The sequence below is a fragment of the Dicentrarchus labrax genome, unplaced genomic scaffold (genome assembly GCF_905237075.1).
Source record: "Dicentrarchus labrax unplaced genomic scaffold, dlabrax2021, whole genome shotgun sequence".
NCBI classification, from domain to species: Eukaryota; Metazoa; Chordata; class Actinopteri; family Moronidae; genus Dicentrarchus; species Dicentrarchus labrax.
Genome location: NW_026136704.1, coordinates 26,505,833 through 26,522,386, shown reverse-complemented (window position 1 = coordinate 26,522,386; position 16,554 = coordinate 26,505,833). Strand labels below are relative to the sequence as shown.

Below are 16,554 nucleotides of genomic sequence, written 5' to 3'. Positions count from 1 at the left end.
GTCTTGATTTGCCTTACTGCTTGCATCTTGTCTCTCATCTTGTTTACTGGAGAAAAGAGAAAAGTAAATAATTACTTTGCTTTGTTACCTTCTTTCTGGCTGTATATACAGTGGCCCCTCTAACATAGTGCACTAGATACACAGTTTACATGCATCCTCCTTCTGAGGGATTTTTCTCTTGTACTTTGTGACCTGTGGAGAAGCATTCCTGGAGGCTTGTGCTAATTTAGTCCATTATTCATATCCTACCTGATCATCTATAAAGGGACTCTGCCATTAGTATGAATTCATTTTTACATCTTTTCCAGTAAACAGATGGCTTCTACACAACTTTCCACAACAACTATATTTGCCATCACTTCAGTTCTGTCTCACAATTAAACAGCAGTGATAGAATGTAATGACAGTAAGTTAATATTAAAACCTGTTTTTATATACAATGTTTTGATATTGTATGTAGCTTGAATGGGCCTATTTCTATTTTGTGCTATTTTAAACTTCAACATATACATACCGCTCAAAAGAATATATATTTGTTAACATAAAAATGCTGCTTACATGTTAATGCATCACAATAATAATAATAATAATAAAATAATATAACTCTGAAAGTGGCCATTGTTTTGCCTCTGTGATAATTTAACACTTAATAGTGATTATCTTATTTGTAATTATTTGGTGATTCTGTGTAAATAGAAGAATTATTAACTTGTACTTGTACTTGTGTAATTGCTTCTACTTCACAGGCATCAAGCACCCTCTAGTGATGTCAAGCATGTAAGTGTTGTGGGCTAAAAAAGGAGATGTAAACAATGTCATCACTGTTACAGACTGCACCATGGGACTCTTAAAGGGGAAAATTTCTAAGCCTGTGCAGAACATGGGTGCCATAAGGTGCTTTTATAATGTAACGCTGGTTACCTTCATCCGATAATAAGACAGGGAGCGCAACTGCCGATGGCTGTAAGAAAGACATTTTGGCATGCAGATGAGAGGGCACTAATTGCCAGTGTGCTATCGGTTAAGCTATTGTGCCACTATGTCATGCGTGCCTACGTTTGCTGCCCCCTGCAAGACATAGGCCTAACTCCTAACAGCTTTTAACCTGCAATCACTAACACTGACCAATTTTATTTGAGGTACCGTAACTGTATTACTGCTATAAGCATAACTGTAGTAGCAGTTATGTATCAGTTTTATCAGTGTTATTCTAATGATGTCTGGTTACTATACTATGTATTTGCACAGATATTCAATTTTCACACCTTCATAGCTTGAAGCTGCAAGCAACCTGGGGTGCTGGATGAAGTCTTTGGGTTTCTGTTACCATAGCAGCCGAGAGCAAGTCACACTATCTTTAGAAAACCAATCAACAGACTTTGGTCTTTGTACTATATCTGAAGATCTCGCTCAGTTTAAATTTCTGCCACATTTTTTTACCCTTTAATCCACTCAAAATGAGCTTTCTAGCAAGACACAAAGAGAAGAACTGTACTTGGGACCAAAACTTTCTTTGCCTGTTCTTTGTGACACATGGAGTGTTTGTGTCAGTGTGTGTGAAAGTGACTGATTCAGACTGTGTTCTGATTCAAAGTGTAAAAGCCACGCTGCATTTAATTATCACTGTAGTGAAGTAATGGGTGCCATTATTTCCCAGAGCAAGCAAGTATGGAGTTTTTAGTTTGAAAATTGGCTGCTCAATGGAATTTTGGGAATGTAAAGTTAATGTATTCCAGTCTTTGGGATTTTACATGAAAAGCCTGGGTAGGGATTTTATGCGTAAGTGCTTTTCTAAAGGCCTTGACTAATCAAGTTTGTGAGAGGCTTGCTGCCTTGAGAGTATCAGCTTTTTAATTGACATGTGGTTTGCTGAATGGTTCATTTTCTGAAATTTTTTCTACTTTCAGGCTCACTGATTAAACCTACACATAATTCACAAGCCGAAGTTGAGCCACTGGTTTTCGGTCTCAAATCATTGGTGTAGCATTGGATCCTGCTGTGTCTTTTCCCCTTTTTTACAATCCATTGACTTAGCTGGCCTGGGGAACATTACCTTCCTACTAACATTTGGAACATCTGGCTAGCCAGGAGGTTGAACAACATGTGACAAAATGAATGGTGTAAGTAATGCCACTTGGGTATGCTATGAGTAACATTACCTGCTGGTAGTTTAACAACAGCTACACTTCAGAACTAATGATGTGTAAATGACTTCAACCAAATTATACAGTATTTTAATATTATAAACCAATTGCATGGGTAATTTTGCTTAGAAGTAATATTAATTAAGTTTGTTTGTTTTTACAGAAACAAAAAAAATTGTTAATATATTAAATTTTTTTGACATGTGTGTTCATGCTGTTTATACATTGCAGCTCATTATTATTTCCTTTTAGTCCTGTCCAAGTTTGAGCCGTTTCACAGTTATCTTGCTGTGTCTGTGTCTGTACCCCCAAGATATGAAACTTGAAAGTACAAATGCCTGTGTGATGTTAGTTCTTATGTTATACAACTATCAATTTGAGAGTTTGACATATAGATTTGGTTTTGTGGCTTAAAAAGGCTGGTGTGTGAGAGTCGCTGCCTGCACTCCCTCCCACCACTAGGTGGAGCAAACTACATTCTGAAAGATTTATACAGTCAGTGCTCTGGCATTTCTTCAGAGTAGAGATTATGTAATTTTTCTTTGTTAGTGGTCCAAAATAAGTGACACTTTTATAGAAAAGATACAGCTGGATTCACTATCCAATCTGCTTATTATATTTCTCTCTTAATGTGGCTCTTAGCTTCAGGGCTCCAAAAAAACTGCCTTTAGTAGCAGTATACTGAGAAGTATTTACTGAAGCAATTTGTTAAAGACCTAATATTGAGCCTTAATACCTTGAATTTTTAAACAGAAAGTGTGCCTATATGTCCAGATAATTTTCTTATTTTCAGTGCCATGCAATCAGCTGTTTATCAAAGATGGTCTTTGTGCTAGAGCTGTGAAGTGACTTTAAAAGTTTCTAAAATACTTAAATAAAGAAGCCTAGAATGTATGCTGCATGAAAGACAAATGGCAAAAAAAAGACAAAACATATTGTAAATGTGGCGGTGGTCTTGTAAAAAATGGTACTCCATAAATGATTTAATATATAAAAATGCACTAAATCACACAAAATTATAAAATACATTTGTGTATAGACATGTGGGGTTTGAGAGTTTCTGGGTGGTCCATGCATGCATGATATGTTGCCATCCTCCTTGAGTGGAGGTTGAGACTTGTGGTATATAAGCTCCCACTCTGAGTCCTCTGCTGTTACTCTGGGTCTGGAAGGGCTAGCTAAGAAATCAAGGATGAAGCTCCTTTTTTTGGCTGCCTTTGCACTCTCTGTGCTCTCTGACAAGGCTGACTCTTCTGCTTATGACAAAATAGTCGCCCACAGTCGCATCAGGGCAAGAAAAGAAGGGTAAGCTTATCAATATTTTTCATTCTGATTATTATTTTGCATGCAATAGTATTGAGCCTTGAGCATAAGAAGCATCAATAATTCTTGTACATTTCTGTCTTGTCTATTTTTTTTAAGCCTGTGTGTATGTGTAAACCAGCAGGGCTATAGTTGTTGAATCAAATCTGAAAAAACAATTTCATATCTCGAAGGCGTGATTGTCATTATTCACATTTGACTGCCTGGTTTCAGAAGGTGGTTGGCAAATAATGACTCACACTTTGACAGTTTTGTCTTACCCAGCAGTGCTGTTTGTCACATAATAATTTAAATATGAATTATTTCAGAGTTTCATAGAATCTTACCAATGTGTTTTACCTAGTGATTAATGCTTCATCCTCTTTCTCACCCTCATTTCTTATCAGACCCAATGTCTGTGCACTCCAGCAAGTCATGGGGACCAAGAAGAAGTATTTTAGCACTTGTCGTAATTGGTACCAAGGGGCTGTCTGTGGAAAGAAAGCGTAAGTGTTGTTTCACATTTCCAACAGGAGAAGTTGTTTCTCTTAAAGATGAACATTACAAGCAAAATCAGTGACTGTAAAGTTTAGAGTGTTGGTTTGAAAGTTTTATTAAATGTAGCATTTCTCTTCAGTGTCTGTTTCTTCTACTTGTCCTACTTCTACTACAGCTTTACCGTTGAGGGTTTTCATGGAAACTTGAATGTTTCCATAGAGACAGACATCTGTTATCTCACTTTGAATTAAACTACCTCTTAAAATGAAAAACACATTTATGGACATAGCCCCAAATCCTTTGTTCTGAAGACTGTCCTATTCATTCCTATAAACTGAAAGTTAGGGTTTTCATAACTTAGGAAGCCTGGTCAACGCTGGATGCCACAGTGGTGAACCACTGATTCCAGGATATGATGTGGCTGCAAAATGTTGACTGTATTCATGAATGGAAAAGCATTCAGCTCAATCATTCTAGACAGCCTCTTTTTCTCTTATTGTTCCAGCCCCCTCAGCACTTTTATGTTTAAACATGGATTGATGCCATGCCTACTTTACAGTCTCTCTCCCTCTCTCTCACATGCACACACATATTCAGCTTGCCCTCTATGCTTGCATTATGCCTAAGTCATGCTCAGCTCTCTAAATAGGCTTAGCTCTTTTCACGATGAATGCAAACTGCTCTCTTAACTTGGAAAAAGATAATGTTTGGAACAGCCAAAGAATTTTATTTTATTAGAATTTTGTTTGTGAAATTGATTTCTTGATTCAGAGGATGGACAAACATGGATCATTTATCTTAAACACATATACATCAGATAACAAATGTAAGCAAGTGTTATTATCGTGACACAGATCACATTATTTCCTGTAACCCTCCTATCATTTCTCACAAGCTCCCCAGATGTTTTTGCCATCTGCAAGCATAATAACAAAACATTTTGTTCAGTCAGCATCACTTTCAGTGTAGGTGATTAAAAGGAAACCAAGATAATCAACTGTAAATCCAACACTGATTTAGACCAACGAGGACTACAATGTTTATTCTAAATGGAAGTGGTATAACTTATCTTCTATTGTACTTATGAGCAACAGGGAAGCATTACCATTTGCAACATGTAAAATTATTCAGAAAATCTCACTGACCAAGATTATCTTATACAGCTTAAATTGCACTTTTTACTGTATTTTCTGGCAATTGGTGCTTTTCTTTTCACCCGCTGAGGTTTTATTCAACAAATGAGAATATTTCTGAATGTAGAGCAGCTGTGTCTCCAAGAAAACATTGTACAACCAAACTGCCTATTAGTGATGGGTTTAATTGGAATAAAGCCATATATAACTTATATAATGTTTGACAAAGTTTTCATGAATCTTAGTGGAAAGGTTCTTTTACAGAGATGCTGACAAGTCATAAGTTTCCAACTCCATGGCCAGACACAATCCCTCTGTGTGTGGGAGTGCAATGTAGCGGGCGTTTTGCTGACTCTGCCCCAATGGGGCTTGTGTGATCTCATCCCAGTTCCTCCAACTCCATTCAACTTTGATTCTAATACAGCTAAGAGGTGCAGTTAGCCATGACCCAGAAGCCTCAGTCTGTACCCTGTCTGAGACATCAGCAGTGGATATCAGCTTTGAGCAATCCTCTACAGTAAAGGGAACAAGTCTTCTCCTTAAACCTAAAGTCTCAGTGTTAGTCATTAATTGCTTATTGTGTGGTAAATATCCAACACCAGTGAACAACCATCATATCCCTGTGCATAAATGTTTGTATTTAATTCCACATGGATTTTTAGTATTTATTTTGGCTCAAACAAAAAGTAAATTGACTTTATGACATGTTGGGTTTTTTACCCAAGTGTGACTATTTAAAATTTCTCTAGCACCTTTAAGTTATCAAACCATGTTGATCACTATTGTCCCTTTTGAACAACAAATGACACACATACAGAACTTTCTTTGTGCTCAGATCCTCCTTTTCTGTTATGTAGAAACAATCCTTCACAACCAAATATAATGCTACATTTTGTGACATTTATAAGACATCAATTTGTAAAAGACGAGGACTTGATTATGTTCTTACTATTTGTCATAATTATTTTAATCATGCTTAGCTGAAAATGGGGGAAGAAGCAGCTCCCTGTTGGGGTTTTCTAACTATAAAAACTGGGAAGTCTATAGTCAAGTCTGGACACATGTGGTATTGTTTACCTCTAATAGGTACATCTGTGGTGTTCTTTATATCTTGTGGGTCTTTTTACTGTTGCATACCTGTTAGTTATTTGGGGTGAAATGTTCATCTCCAAATGTCTGGTCTTCCAAGAGCTGGAAACAATGCTATATTTCCAACATGCTCAAACCTGCTGACGCAAGGGATATAGTCTTGTTTATATGTAACAGCTGCACTTTGAATTTTACTATCCTCCCTAGGCTACAATGTCCAGCACTGTTTTCAGTAAGTCGAGAGGAGACACTGCTTCTCACATGTGTGTCCACCAGTAGATTAGACATTTTTGATTTGGTATGATATCTAATTTATCTAAATTGAAATCACCATGGTCATTCTTTACATTATAAGTATTTAAGAAAAACTGTAAAAACTTGGTGACAATTGAATAATATTATTTTCCTCAAGTGTTCCCATACAGACCATCAAATCCTTTAAATGTTCCCTGTTTCAACCAAAATTTCCTAAAAGTCAACTATAATTACACAGCAGTTTTTCAAGGCCAACATCTTAATGTCTGAGGTTAACCAAATGCCAAGTAGAGTCCGAACTAATTGTTTAGCTTCAAAGAGGAGGTCTTGGTAATAAATCTACTACTGTAATGGTAGCATAATCCTTGAGGCACCCTTTCCATTAGGTTTTGGCCTATAAAGAAGATAATGAGAAACATCTGGAAACAAGAGAACTAAGCCAAATGATGATTCAGCGAAAAACATGGCATCCAGAAAAAATACAAATCTCTAGCACAGCTTGAAAGATGCTTGCAAACACTATTAAAACTATAAAGGATGTGCTATTAATTTAAAGTTGATAACCACGTTTGTGATCTGTGTGTTTTTTCTTTTGTAGGACTGTGCTTTATGAATGCTGCCCAGGCTATATGAAGCTGGACAACATGCGTGGTTGCCCTGCAGGTACAGTGTGTTATGTGCTACAGTGTGGTTAATTTATAAAGGTTAGATGAGTCCATATCCTCCAACTGTAGAGCAGCTGTGTGCTATTTTTGAAATCAGACCAAACACACTCCAGAAGGATGCCTTAGCATATTGTTGACACATGCTTTCTTTTTTAGCTGACATCCAATAATGCTTTGTGTAAATGTCTTTCATTAGTGGCCCCAATTGACCATGTGTATGGTACCTTGGGCCTGGTGAAGGCCACTTCAACCCAAAATTACGCTGACATTTCAAAGTTAAAGCCTGAGATTGAGGGATCTGGATCCTACACCTTCTTTGCCCCGAGCAATGATGCCTGGGAGAATTTGGATGAGGTGAGTAAAGAATAGAACAAAAAACAGTGTAACCTCTCTGTCTGTGAGGTTTTAACAACTATTTTCCCTCACCTAACAGACAGTGAGGAGTGCACTCGTCAGCAATGTGAACATTGAACTGTACAACGCTCTGCATTATCACATGGCCGACAAACGCTTCTTGACCAAAGATTTAAGGAATGGAATGACAGTCACCTCCATGTACAATGATCTCGGTCTCCAGATTAATCATTACTCCAATGGGGTGAGTATTATCATTCAGTATAATCATAGCAGCCTCCTTTTAGTTGAACTAAAAACCTTTTCTGTGGTATAACATTGAAGTGTATCTAATGCGCAGGTGGTGACTGTGAACTGTGCCCGGATTATCTATGGCAACCAAGTTGCCACCAATGGAGTTGTGCATGTCATTGACCGTGTTATCAGCGCTGTTGGCAGGACAATCCAGGATGTCATCGAGGTTGACGATGACCTGACAACTCTGAGTGTAAGTACACACATAAGTCATAAGACATACAGGGAGAGATGAAATAATGTAAACACCTCAAGGACATTGATATTGAAGCAATTGCAAACACAAACTGGGTCACGTTGTGTTGCATGTGACTTTGAAATGGGAGTTTTCACAGCAATTGTGATTAAACTACTTTCAAATTTATTTTTCAGATGATTATGCTGTTAGGTCTACCTTATGCAGTTGTTTCTACTGTACTCTATGGTATACTGAAGTTAACTAAACATACTCAAACACAAAATCACCATAGGATGTGGCTCAAAGCACTGGACTGTTGGAGAAGCTGGGTCAGCCAGGACATTACACTCTCTTTGCCCCCACCAACGAAGCCTTTGAAAGTCTGGGTAGCGATGTGTTGGAGAGACTTCAGAGCGACAAGGAGGTCATCAAAGGTAAACCAGCATTTTATTCTTAGAGGTCTGTCGCTGTTCCTTAATGGACAAAATATCACTTAAGGCCATTCAAAACCTTACAGTGGAGACTGGGGATTTATATTAACTGTAGCAAACCAGGACCATATTTATATTTCATGATTAAGGTAGAGGAAAAGAATTGCAGTGGTTCCCTGGCGGCATGTATGGCAGACTAAGTCACCCATAAAGTGATTTTTTTCACGTATTCAACTTCTTCCAATTTAAAACAGATGAAGCCACAATGGATCTGGAACTTACGCACATTTGGCAAGCTGTACATAACAACGTTTTGTCAAAGAGTAATAAAAATAAGTCTCTAGTTTCAACTCATGCATGAAATTGTGGGTTGAAAGTCAAACAATGCAACACATCATTTGACACTTTGGTAATGTTCACTTTTTAGAGTTATGTATGTTGTGAGTAGATCAGGATCAGTGTACTGTAGCTATTTATATTGTTCTCAAACATTTGTAAGAATTGCATCACTTGAATTGTCAGAAAACAACAAAAATCTTCAGAATCTCATAATTTTTAACATTAGCTTGTTTTGCAACAACACAGAGGCAGGAAACAGCTGCATCATTGAGCAAACTGGTCAAACCGGCAACAACCCAAAACTTTTTATTAGCCTACAGCTTGCCCTGTGGTGTGAGATCAGACCATTTCACACAAAGTTAAACAGAACAGTGAAGAAATCACAAGTCTACTCACTCAAGGACCCAAGGGATCCAAAGGGTCTTAAGGTTCCCAGGGCGTTATATCCTCAGCTGCAGTGTAACATGAGAAAGAACATAAAACAGCGCATGCAGCCAACAGACATACTACGCATTCAAATAAACTACTGGAATGCATTTATATAGCACTTTTCTACCTTAACAGACAAAGCACTTGACCTCTCATTCACCCATTCACACACATACACTGACTGAGATCCATCCATACACTAAAACCACAATTAACTTAATACTGTCTCTTGCCTTTTCAGCTCTTCTTAATTTCCATCTCCTGGACTCAGTCCAGTGTGCCGAGGCCATCTTAGCTGGCAGCTCTTACGAGACTTTGGAAGGCAACAACATTGAGATCGGCTGTGATGGCGAAAGCCTAACAGTAAACGGCATCAAGATGGTGCTCAAGAAGGACATTGTCACTACCAATGGTGTCATCCACCTTATTGACCAAGTGCTCATGCCAGACTCAGGTTAGATTCCCATCTCCTCTTTTTCTCTTATAATGTACATTGTTTACTACAAAAATACATATATTGTGTCAGATGTTTTTTTCAGCGTATTTCAATAGTGTTGGGATTTCCTGTGTCCTTTAAGCTAAGCAGGTGATGGAACTGGTGGGAAGTTCCCAGTCAACCTTTGGTGACATGGTGTCTGAGTTGGGCCTTTCTGCTTCCATGATGGCAGACGCTGAGTACACTTTGCTCGCTCCCCTCAATGTTGCCTTCAATGGTGAGTCACATCCTGATATTTATGTCATGCATGTACCTCTGTTTTCCTCTCAGTGGTTGGCTAAATATGAACCCTGGCTGCTCCACACTCTTTCACAGTCTGGCACAAAGGGGAATATTTATTTTATTTCCCCTCACATACTGACTCATAAGTTAATAGATATGTACATACATGGAGCTTGAGGGAAGTTATGGATTTATTGAGACGCTGCAGAAGCTTCATGCCAGACCAAATATCCACTCCTCTAGACAACATTCCTTGAACTTACCCGAAGGGAGTACAGATGTTGTGTTTCCGTAACTAGAATGTGTGATTAACCAAGGCAGAATACTTTTATCTTTATAGACATAACAGTTCTAAATGTGTGCAAGGAATGCACAAGGCAGCAACAGGTGGATGTAACAGGAACCTTACCTTCAAACCATAAATTTACACTAACTTAAAAGTGCAGTTACCTACAAGTCATCAGACATGATTTGTAGGTTACAGTACATGGTTCACCTACAGAACCGTGCAGTAAATCAATCATGGTATCATGGTGGCTGCTCTCTGGATTTTGTGGCTGAATTTCTGCTGATAAAGCCAATACATTAGATTTAAATGTACAATGTTGCTGGTATGTTTAATTTTTATTAAATTATAATATAAAATATAAATATAAAAAATATCTTTCATCTACAGATGAAGTGATGTCCATGGATCAGAGGTTGCTCAGGATTATCTTGGAGAACCACATCTTGAAGAAAAAGATTGTCCTGGGACAGTTGTACAACGGCCAGCGGCTGGAGACCATTGGAGGAAAATTTCTGAGAGTCTTCATCTATCGCACAGTGCGTCCATTTCTCTGAAGCTGTGCCAGAAAAATTGTGGCCAGTGTGCCAGTAAACATGCCTTATATGCATTACTACTGTCATTTCACCATCAATCTTGATATCTTTGAGACTTAACATTATCCTTTTTCTTGCGGATTATTTCTCCAGGCTGTGTGCATTGAGAATTCCTGTCTGATAAGAGGTAGTAAGGAAGGAAGCAATGGGGCCCTTCATCTCATGAAGACTTTCTTGAAACCGGCGGAAAAAAATATGTTTGAGATTCTGACAGAAAACGGAGGGTTCAAGTAAGTACAGAGCAATGTTGGTGAAAATGGACTGTGGTATTAAGCATAATACTCAAACCACATCTTTCTGTATCTTTCCAGCCAAGTTACTGTTTTCTTCTCTGTGCTGTAGGATCTTTTTGTCTCTTATGGAAGCTGCTGACTTGACTGACCTGCTAAAACAGGAGGGAGACTTCACTTTGTTCGCTCCAAGCGATAAGGCTTTTGCTGGTTTGACCGAAAGGGATTTTGACTTGTTGAAAGGTAGGTACCCCAGACTCCCTTTATTTTTTAATGTGTTTCAAACACTTATATTGCTAGTTGATAATCACACAAAAAAAAATTAACACAAAATTGTTTGTCATTCTTTATTCCAGGTGACATAAATGCTCTTAGAACCATCCTTCTCTATCACATAAATAATGGTATCTTTATTGGTGGTGGTTTGGAGACTGGGGTGACAAACCTTCTCAAGTCTCTCCAGGGCAGCAACCTCAAAGTGATGTTTGTAAGTATTTAGTCCAAAAAGCCTGAACATAAGTCAACAAACTTGGCTTTAAAGGCGTATAAAACTATAATTCAATTAGTAATTTAGTCAAATGATGGTAGTATCTTCTTTATTATGTGATAAAATCCCATCATCAACTTTGAATCTCTGTGGCCTCAGCACTCTAACAACATTATTTACTGTAAAAAAAGAGTTCATTCCTGATATTCTAAAATACAGGTTCATTCAAGCCACTCATTTTGTGGTTTTTCTTGTCTGTAATTGTTTTAACTGTCTCCCTCAGGCTAACAGCAGTATGCAAGTGAATTCTGTCCAAGTCCCCGAATCTGATATCATGGCCACAAATGGCGTCGTTCACTTCATCAACCAAGTCTTGTATCCTGGAGGTACAATTTTCACCCAGTCAACTTTGTTAATATTCCCTTCCTTTTGTAAATCTGTCAAGAGATGCACTCTGCAATTTACAACTTTTGCCAAGGCCCAACTGCTGTTAACGCCCTGCACTTTCTTCCAGATATCCCTGTTGGAAGCCAGGATTTTCTCATGCTATTGAAGAGGATCATCACTTACATGCAAATTAAGGTGTCATATTAAAAATTTACTTCTTGTTATTAAACCTGCAAGGTTTATAAAGGGCAAGGTTCAGTCTTCTGTGTGCAGGTGTTTTTTTTATCCCTCCTATGGCTGCCAAAGTAGAATTTATGTAACTCCACATAAAGTACAAGACAAGATCCTGCTTGAAAACCATCTGTACAGAGCATTAAGCTAGCGGTTTTATAGTGTATAGGTTCTGACTGAGCCTGACTTAATTTTGCTTTTAATTTTCCGCAGGTAAATTAATCATAAGATTTGTTACACAGCATACACAAAAGAGTTTAACTATGTTCATACTCTAGGCCATTTTGTTAATGTGTATCTGCAATAACAGATTTCTACCTTTTTTTTTACAGTACATTTCAGGATTCAGATATCAGGAAATCCCCCTTACATTTATGAGTAAGTAACAACATTCGTGTTTTTATTTTGTACTTTATATATCCTAAAAGGAATTCTCCACTGTCATTAATGGCTTTATATCTCCTGTTGTTATTAGAGAGGATCGTCACTCGTGTCGTCGAGGGAGGTAAAGTAATGATGATTACAGAGTATCATCATCATGTGATTCCTAATCAGCAACAGTTGCATGCAAAAAATTAGACAAAAAATTGGAAAGGTTGAATAGAAATGTGTACTGATCAACCCCTGTACTTTTTTAATCCAGATTATTCCACACACACATGCAAGTACATGCACACACATGCAGGGTTTGACAGCTTAAGTAGCATTAATTAAACAGAACAAAATCTTTGTTCTGCTACTGGCTAATTCCTGTACCAGTCAGCAGTCAAAACTGATCGAAATTAAATAACATTTTTTTATATTTGAAAACATTTCTGAAAGTAAAACAGTTTATTAAATAAAAACAGATGTGCTGAAATTAAATATAAAAACTAGATGGCAGAAATCCTCTGATTATGAATCACATTTTTGTCAAAGCAACCTTTCTGATCCAGTGAAAGGTCCATTTGTTATGTTACCTGCAGACAAATGGAAAATTCTCTGTATCGAGGGGCAATGCTGGGCTTGTAATTTCAATGTAGTGAAACATGACTCCTTTGCTTTTTTAAAGTTCCTGAAGTAACCAAAGTGACACGGGTTATCCAAGGGGAGCCCACCATCACCAAGGTTACCAGAGTCATTGAAGGTCAACCCTCCATCACCAAGGTTACCAGGGTCATTGAAGGTCAACCCACCATCACCAAAGTCACCAGGGTTGTCTCAGGTAAATATTTTCTACTTGAATCAATATGTCTTTAGCTATATATGGAGAACTCACAAATGCTGTCATCTACAGGTCCTCAGTACTCAGTCAGCACTGGCACCTCCAACATCAACCTGGATGGTCAGTGATCTCCCAGTATTAAATGTGATTGTATTTTTTGTGGAATATTTCCCACTTATAAATATAAAATAAGTTCAAATCACACCTGTTCATAATTCAAGTCATGTGTTACAAGTATCCTCACTAAAATATAATAATAATGGATGCTAATGGGTGATTAAAAAGAAGCTCAAGTTGCAGCTGTTTCAACACGTTTAGTTACAAAGTGGTGAATGTTATTGTTGGTGTAGGTTGTTATATTAAGTTTCATACAGTACAATACATCTTTGTACAACATATTGCAGTTTCACGTTAAGGATGTTTTCTTTTTCCTTCAGTAGGTGAATTTTCTGACGTTTCCACCATTGAAGGGAACGCTGATTTTGACTCTGAAAAACTTACGAAAATGATCCAAGGTTAGTTTTATCGGTTTGTAGCCCACATCTCAGTGACAGGGAATTAATAATTCATAAATAATGTCTGACTTATATGTTTGTTTGCCTTTATATCAGGCAGTACAAGAAGAACCGGTCCCCGAAGAGTTTTAGGTAAAGAAAAACAAAATAAAAAACAGCCAGGCTAAAATCCTGCATTTGTAATAAATGCAGCTTAGCCTGTGAACTAATTCAGGCAGTCAACTTGAGTCCGCTGTTACGTTCACATGGCATACTTTTCTCCCTGCATCATATATCCAATGCATCCATTCAGTAATGGTGGATACACTTAAAGGAATAATTCAACATTTTGGGAAATATGCTTAGGCTTTCCAGTTTCTTTCTGTAAGTAAGATAAGACGATTGTTATTACTCTCATGTGTATGGTAAATATGAAGCTACGGCAGCCTGTTAGCTTAGCATGGCTTAGCACAAAGACTGGAAAAGAGAAACAGCTAGCTTGGCTCTGTCAAAACTGAGCAAAATCTGCCTTCCAAAACCTCAAAGTTAACAGGTTTTACTGGGGGTTATGTGCTGGAATATCTCTTGGCCAAGAAATAGTCCTGCACATAAACTCTGTAAAACCACAATGTGTCATTTTTTCACTTCAGTTTTTGTACAAATTATGTTTATAATATTAATAATGTGTTAATAGGGTTTGGAGGTGCTGGTAGATAGATTTTGTTAACTTTAGACGGAGCCATGCTAGCTGTTTCTCACTGTTTGCCATCATTATGCCAAATTAGGTTAACCAGTTGCTGAATGTTTCTATCTACCACACAGATGGGAAATGTATATCAATCTTGACATCTAACTAGCATACCTCCTAAAATGGGAAATATGGGAAAAATGGGTTTCCTAAAAAAACTATTCCTTTAACAGTGGGGTCAATGGTGGAAAAAGATAGTTGATTGTTGAGTCTCACTCCCAGGTCAAATACCAACGCCAAAGTGGATTAGAGCGAGCCACAACCCAAAAGGTGGCGTTTGGCTCAACAATCAATTATCTTTCTCCAGTATGACTGACCCCACCTTTAAGCTTATGTGTGCTACTCACTTTTTTGCTGTCATGCTTGCCGCCACAGTGCTCACATGAAAGCTATGCTGACACTTGGTGCCGCTGCAGCTGCTGTTCATACTGTATAGCATTTCATGAGCCTCACCTCCACTCCAGCATCCACCTGTGGGTTCTGAGTTTTTAAGATATTATCATCACTCCCCATTCCCTGCTGTGCTGATCTTGGTGTTTCCTTGCGTGGAGTGATGAGATCAGAGCCTAGATGACAAACTTCAACACAGAACATATTCTACATTCACATAGTGATCTATTCCATGTGCGCTGGCTGTCTGACATGTATTAATGATTGTATCCCTTTCTTACCAGCTGGCAACAGGAGGAGGGTAAGAGACTGAGCATGGACGTATGAGGAGATCCACATTGAAAGGCAAAGAGAGACACCAAAACCAGAGGTTGAAACTGGTGTTTTAAAGCAGGGGATATACTTAAAATGTCAGTGATTTCAAATATACTGTAATAGGTGTAACTGACAAAAATAAAACAATTCTCATAAACAATTTAATGGTGCTTTGAATGTATATCTATTTTGATTGTGCAATGTCTGAAAGGAGCCTTTTAATTCAACTTTTAAATCAAAGCCATCAAGTTAGAAATAAAAACATTTAAATTCTAAACTTCTCTAAGTCTTTTCTAGAGGTGAAGGTTAAAGCAAGGAACCACGATAAAGATTGAAAAAGAAATGATGATGTTTTCGGACTTAAACCATTACATACTTTTATTTTTTCTTGCTGTAAGTAGTTTAAGGTTTTGTGTAAATGTTGTCTAAGTTGGTATCATTTGGAAGTTACTAATGTATCTAACTGCAAGTTTTCTCCATTTTATTCATCTTCCAATAAAGTGCATTATTTGATATAAATATGCCAATTTCACAAGGGCATCTGAAGAGATTACAAATGTTCTTGTAAGGCCCTGAAGTTGTCAACATTGGTTCAGAAAATCTAAATATTTAGTTTGCATTGTCTATTTTCAGTACAAGTTCTTTAAACTAGACTGAGTCATCCTTTTCAATGGCCCAGTCACTTTTCTGTATGTTAAAAAGAAAGCTTGGCAGTCCACTTTTGGAAACTTCCAAGACGACATTTTGTAAAATAAACTGGGTTTAATGTGCAAAACCAACTCTCTTTTTCCATTTTTCATGTAAAGTATGAACCTCCATTAATACAGTGTGTTTATATTTAAGGTAATATATAAGTTGCTATATGCAAAAACAAATCAATCATTCATTTTAACTTTAACATTAGTATATATGATTTCATTTATAGTGGGTATTATGAAATGAATAATGAACGTATTCATTTTATCAGAAGAATATGTAAGTCATAGTTAAGCTTGGTGTTTTGAAATATATGCCCTGAAGTAGCAGGGTTATTGTGTGAGCTGTTGTGCGCACACATCTGGATCAGGCCCAACACCTCTGTTATTGGGCTCATATGCAAAACTCTTTGCAATTTATGGCTTCTTGGATCAACTACAATGGGTAAAAATCTGAGCAACTGCCAAGATACAAACACAAACTCTGGCAACATACAAAACAAAAACACAGCAAAACTTAAAACCCTTTTTCTTTTTTTACATTAAAAAAATAATTCACAGTGTGCAATAACAGGCTTTATTTATCCAGGCAGCTGGTTAACCACTGCCTGAATTGATTACTGTATCATTGTGGTGTATTTACATGCTGCTTTATAATTATA

At 37.5% G+C, this 16,554-nt stretch overlaps 1 protein-coding gene across 4 annotated transcripts; it reads left to right on the top strand.

Moving 5' to 3' along the window:
* The first annotated feature begins 3,288 nt into the window (after nucleotides 1-3,288).
* On the top strand, nucleotides 3,289-15,972 carry postnb (periostin, osteoblast specific factor b). Of its 4 annotated transcripts, none has more exons than XM_051397196.1 (22): nucleotides 3,289-3,449; nucleotides 3,854-3,952; nucleotides 7,020-7,084; nucleotides 7,283-7,440; nucleotides 7,520-7,684; nucleotides 7,781-7,927; nucleotides 8,205-8,346; nucleotides 9,353-9,565; nucleotides 9,690-9,824; nucleotides 10,506-10,654; nucleotides 10,805-10,941; nucleotides 11,054-11,184; nucleotides 11,298-11,428; nucleotides 11,712-11,814; nucleotides 11,943-12,010; nucleotides 12,379-12,424; nucleotides 12,522-12,551; nucleotides 13,098-13,250; nucleotides 13,323-13,370; nucleotides 13,691-13,765; nucleotides 13,862-13,897; nucleotides 15,167-15,972. In XM_051397196.1, exons 1-22 carry the CDS (start codon nucleotides 3,337-3,339, stop codon nucleotides 15,193-15,195), a joined length of 2,373 nt encoding a protein of 790 aa, XP_051253156.1. In that variant the 5' UTR covers nucleotides 3,289-3,336; the 3' UTR covers nucleotides 15,196-15,972. The 4 variants fall into 4 exon arrangements, with proteins under 4 accessions (XP_051253156.1, XP_051253155.1, XP_051253158.1 ...); XM_051397195.1 differs by having other exon boundaries at nucleotides 13,688-13,765; XM_051397198.1 differs by lacking the exon at nucleotides 13,862-13,897.
* Nucleotides 15,973-16,554: the final 582 nt, after the last annotated feature.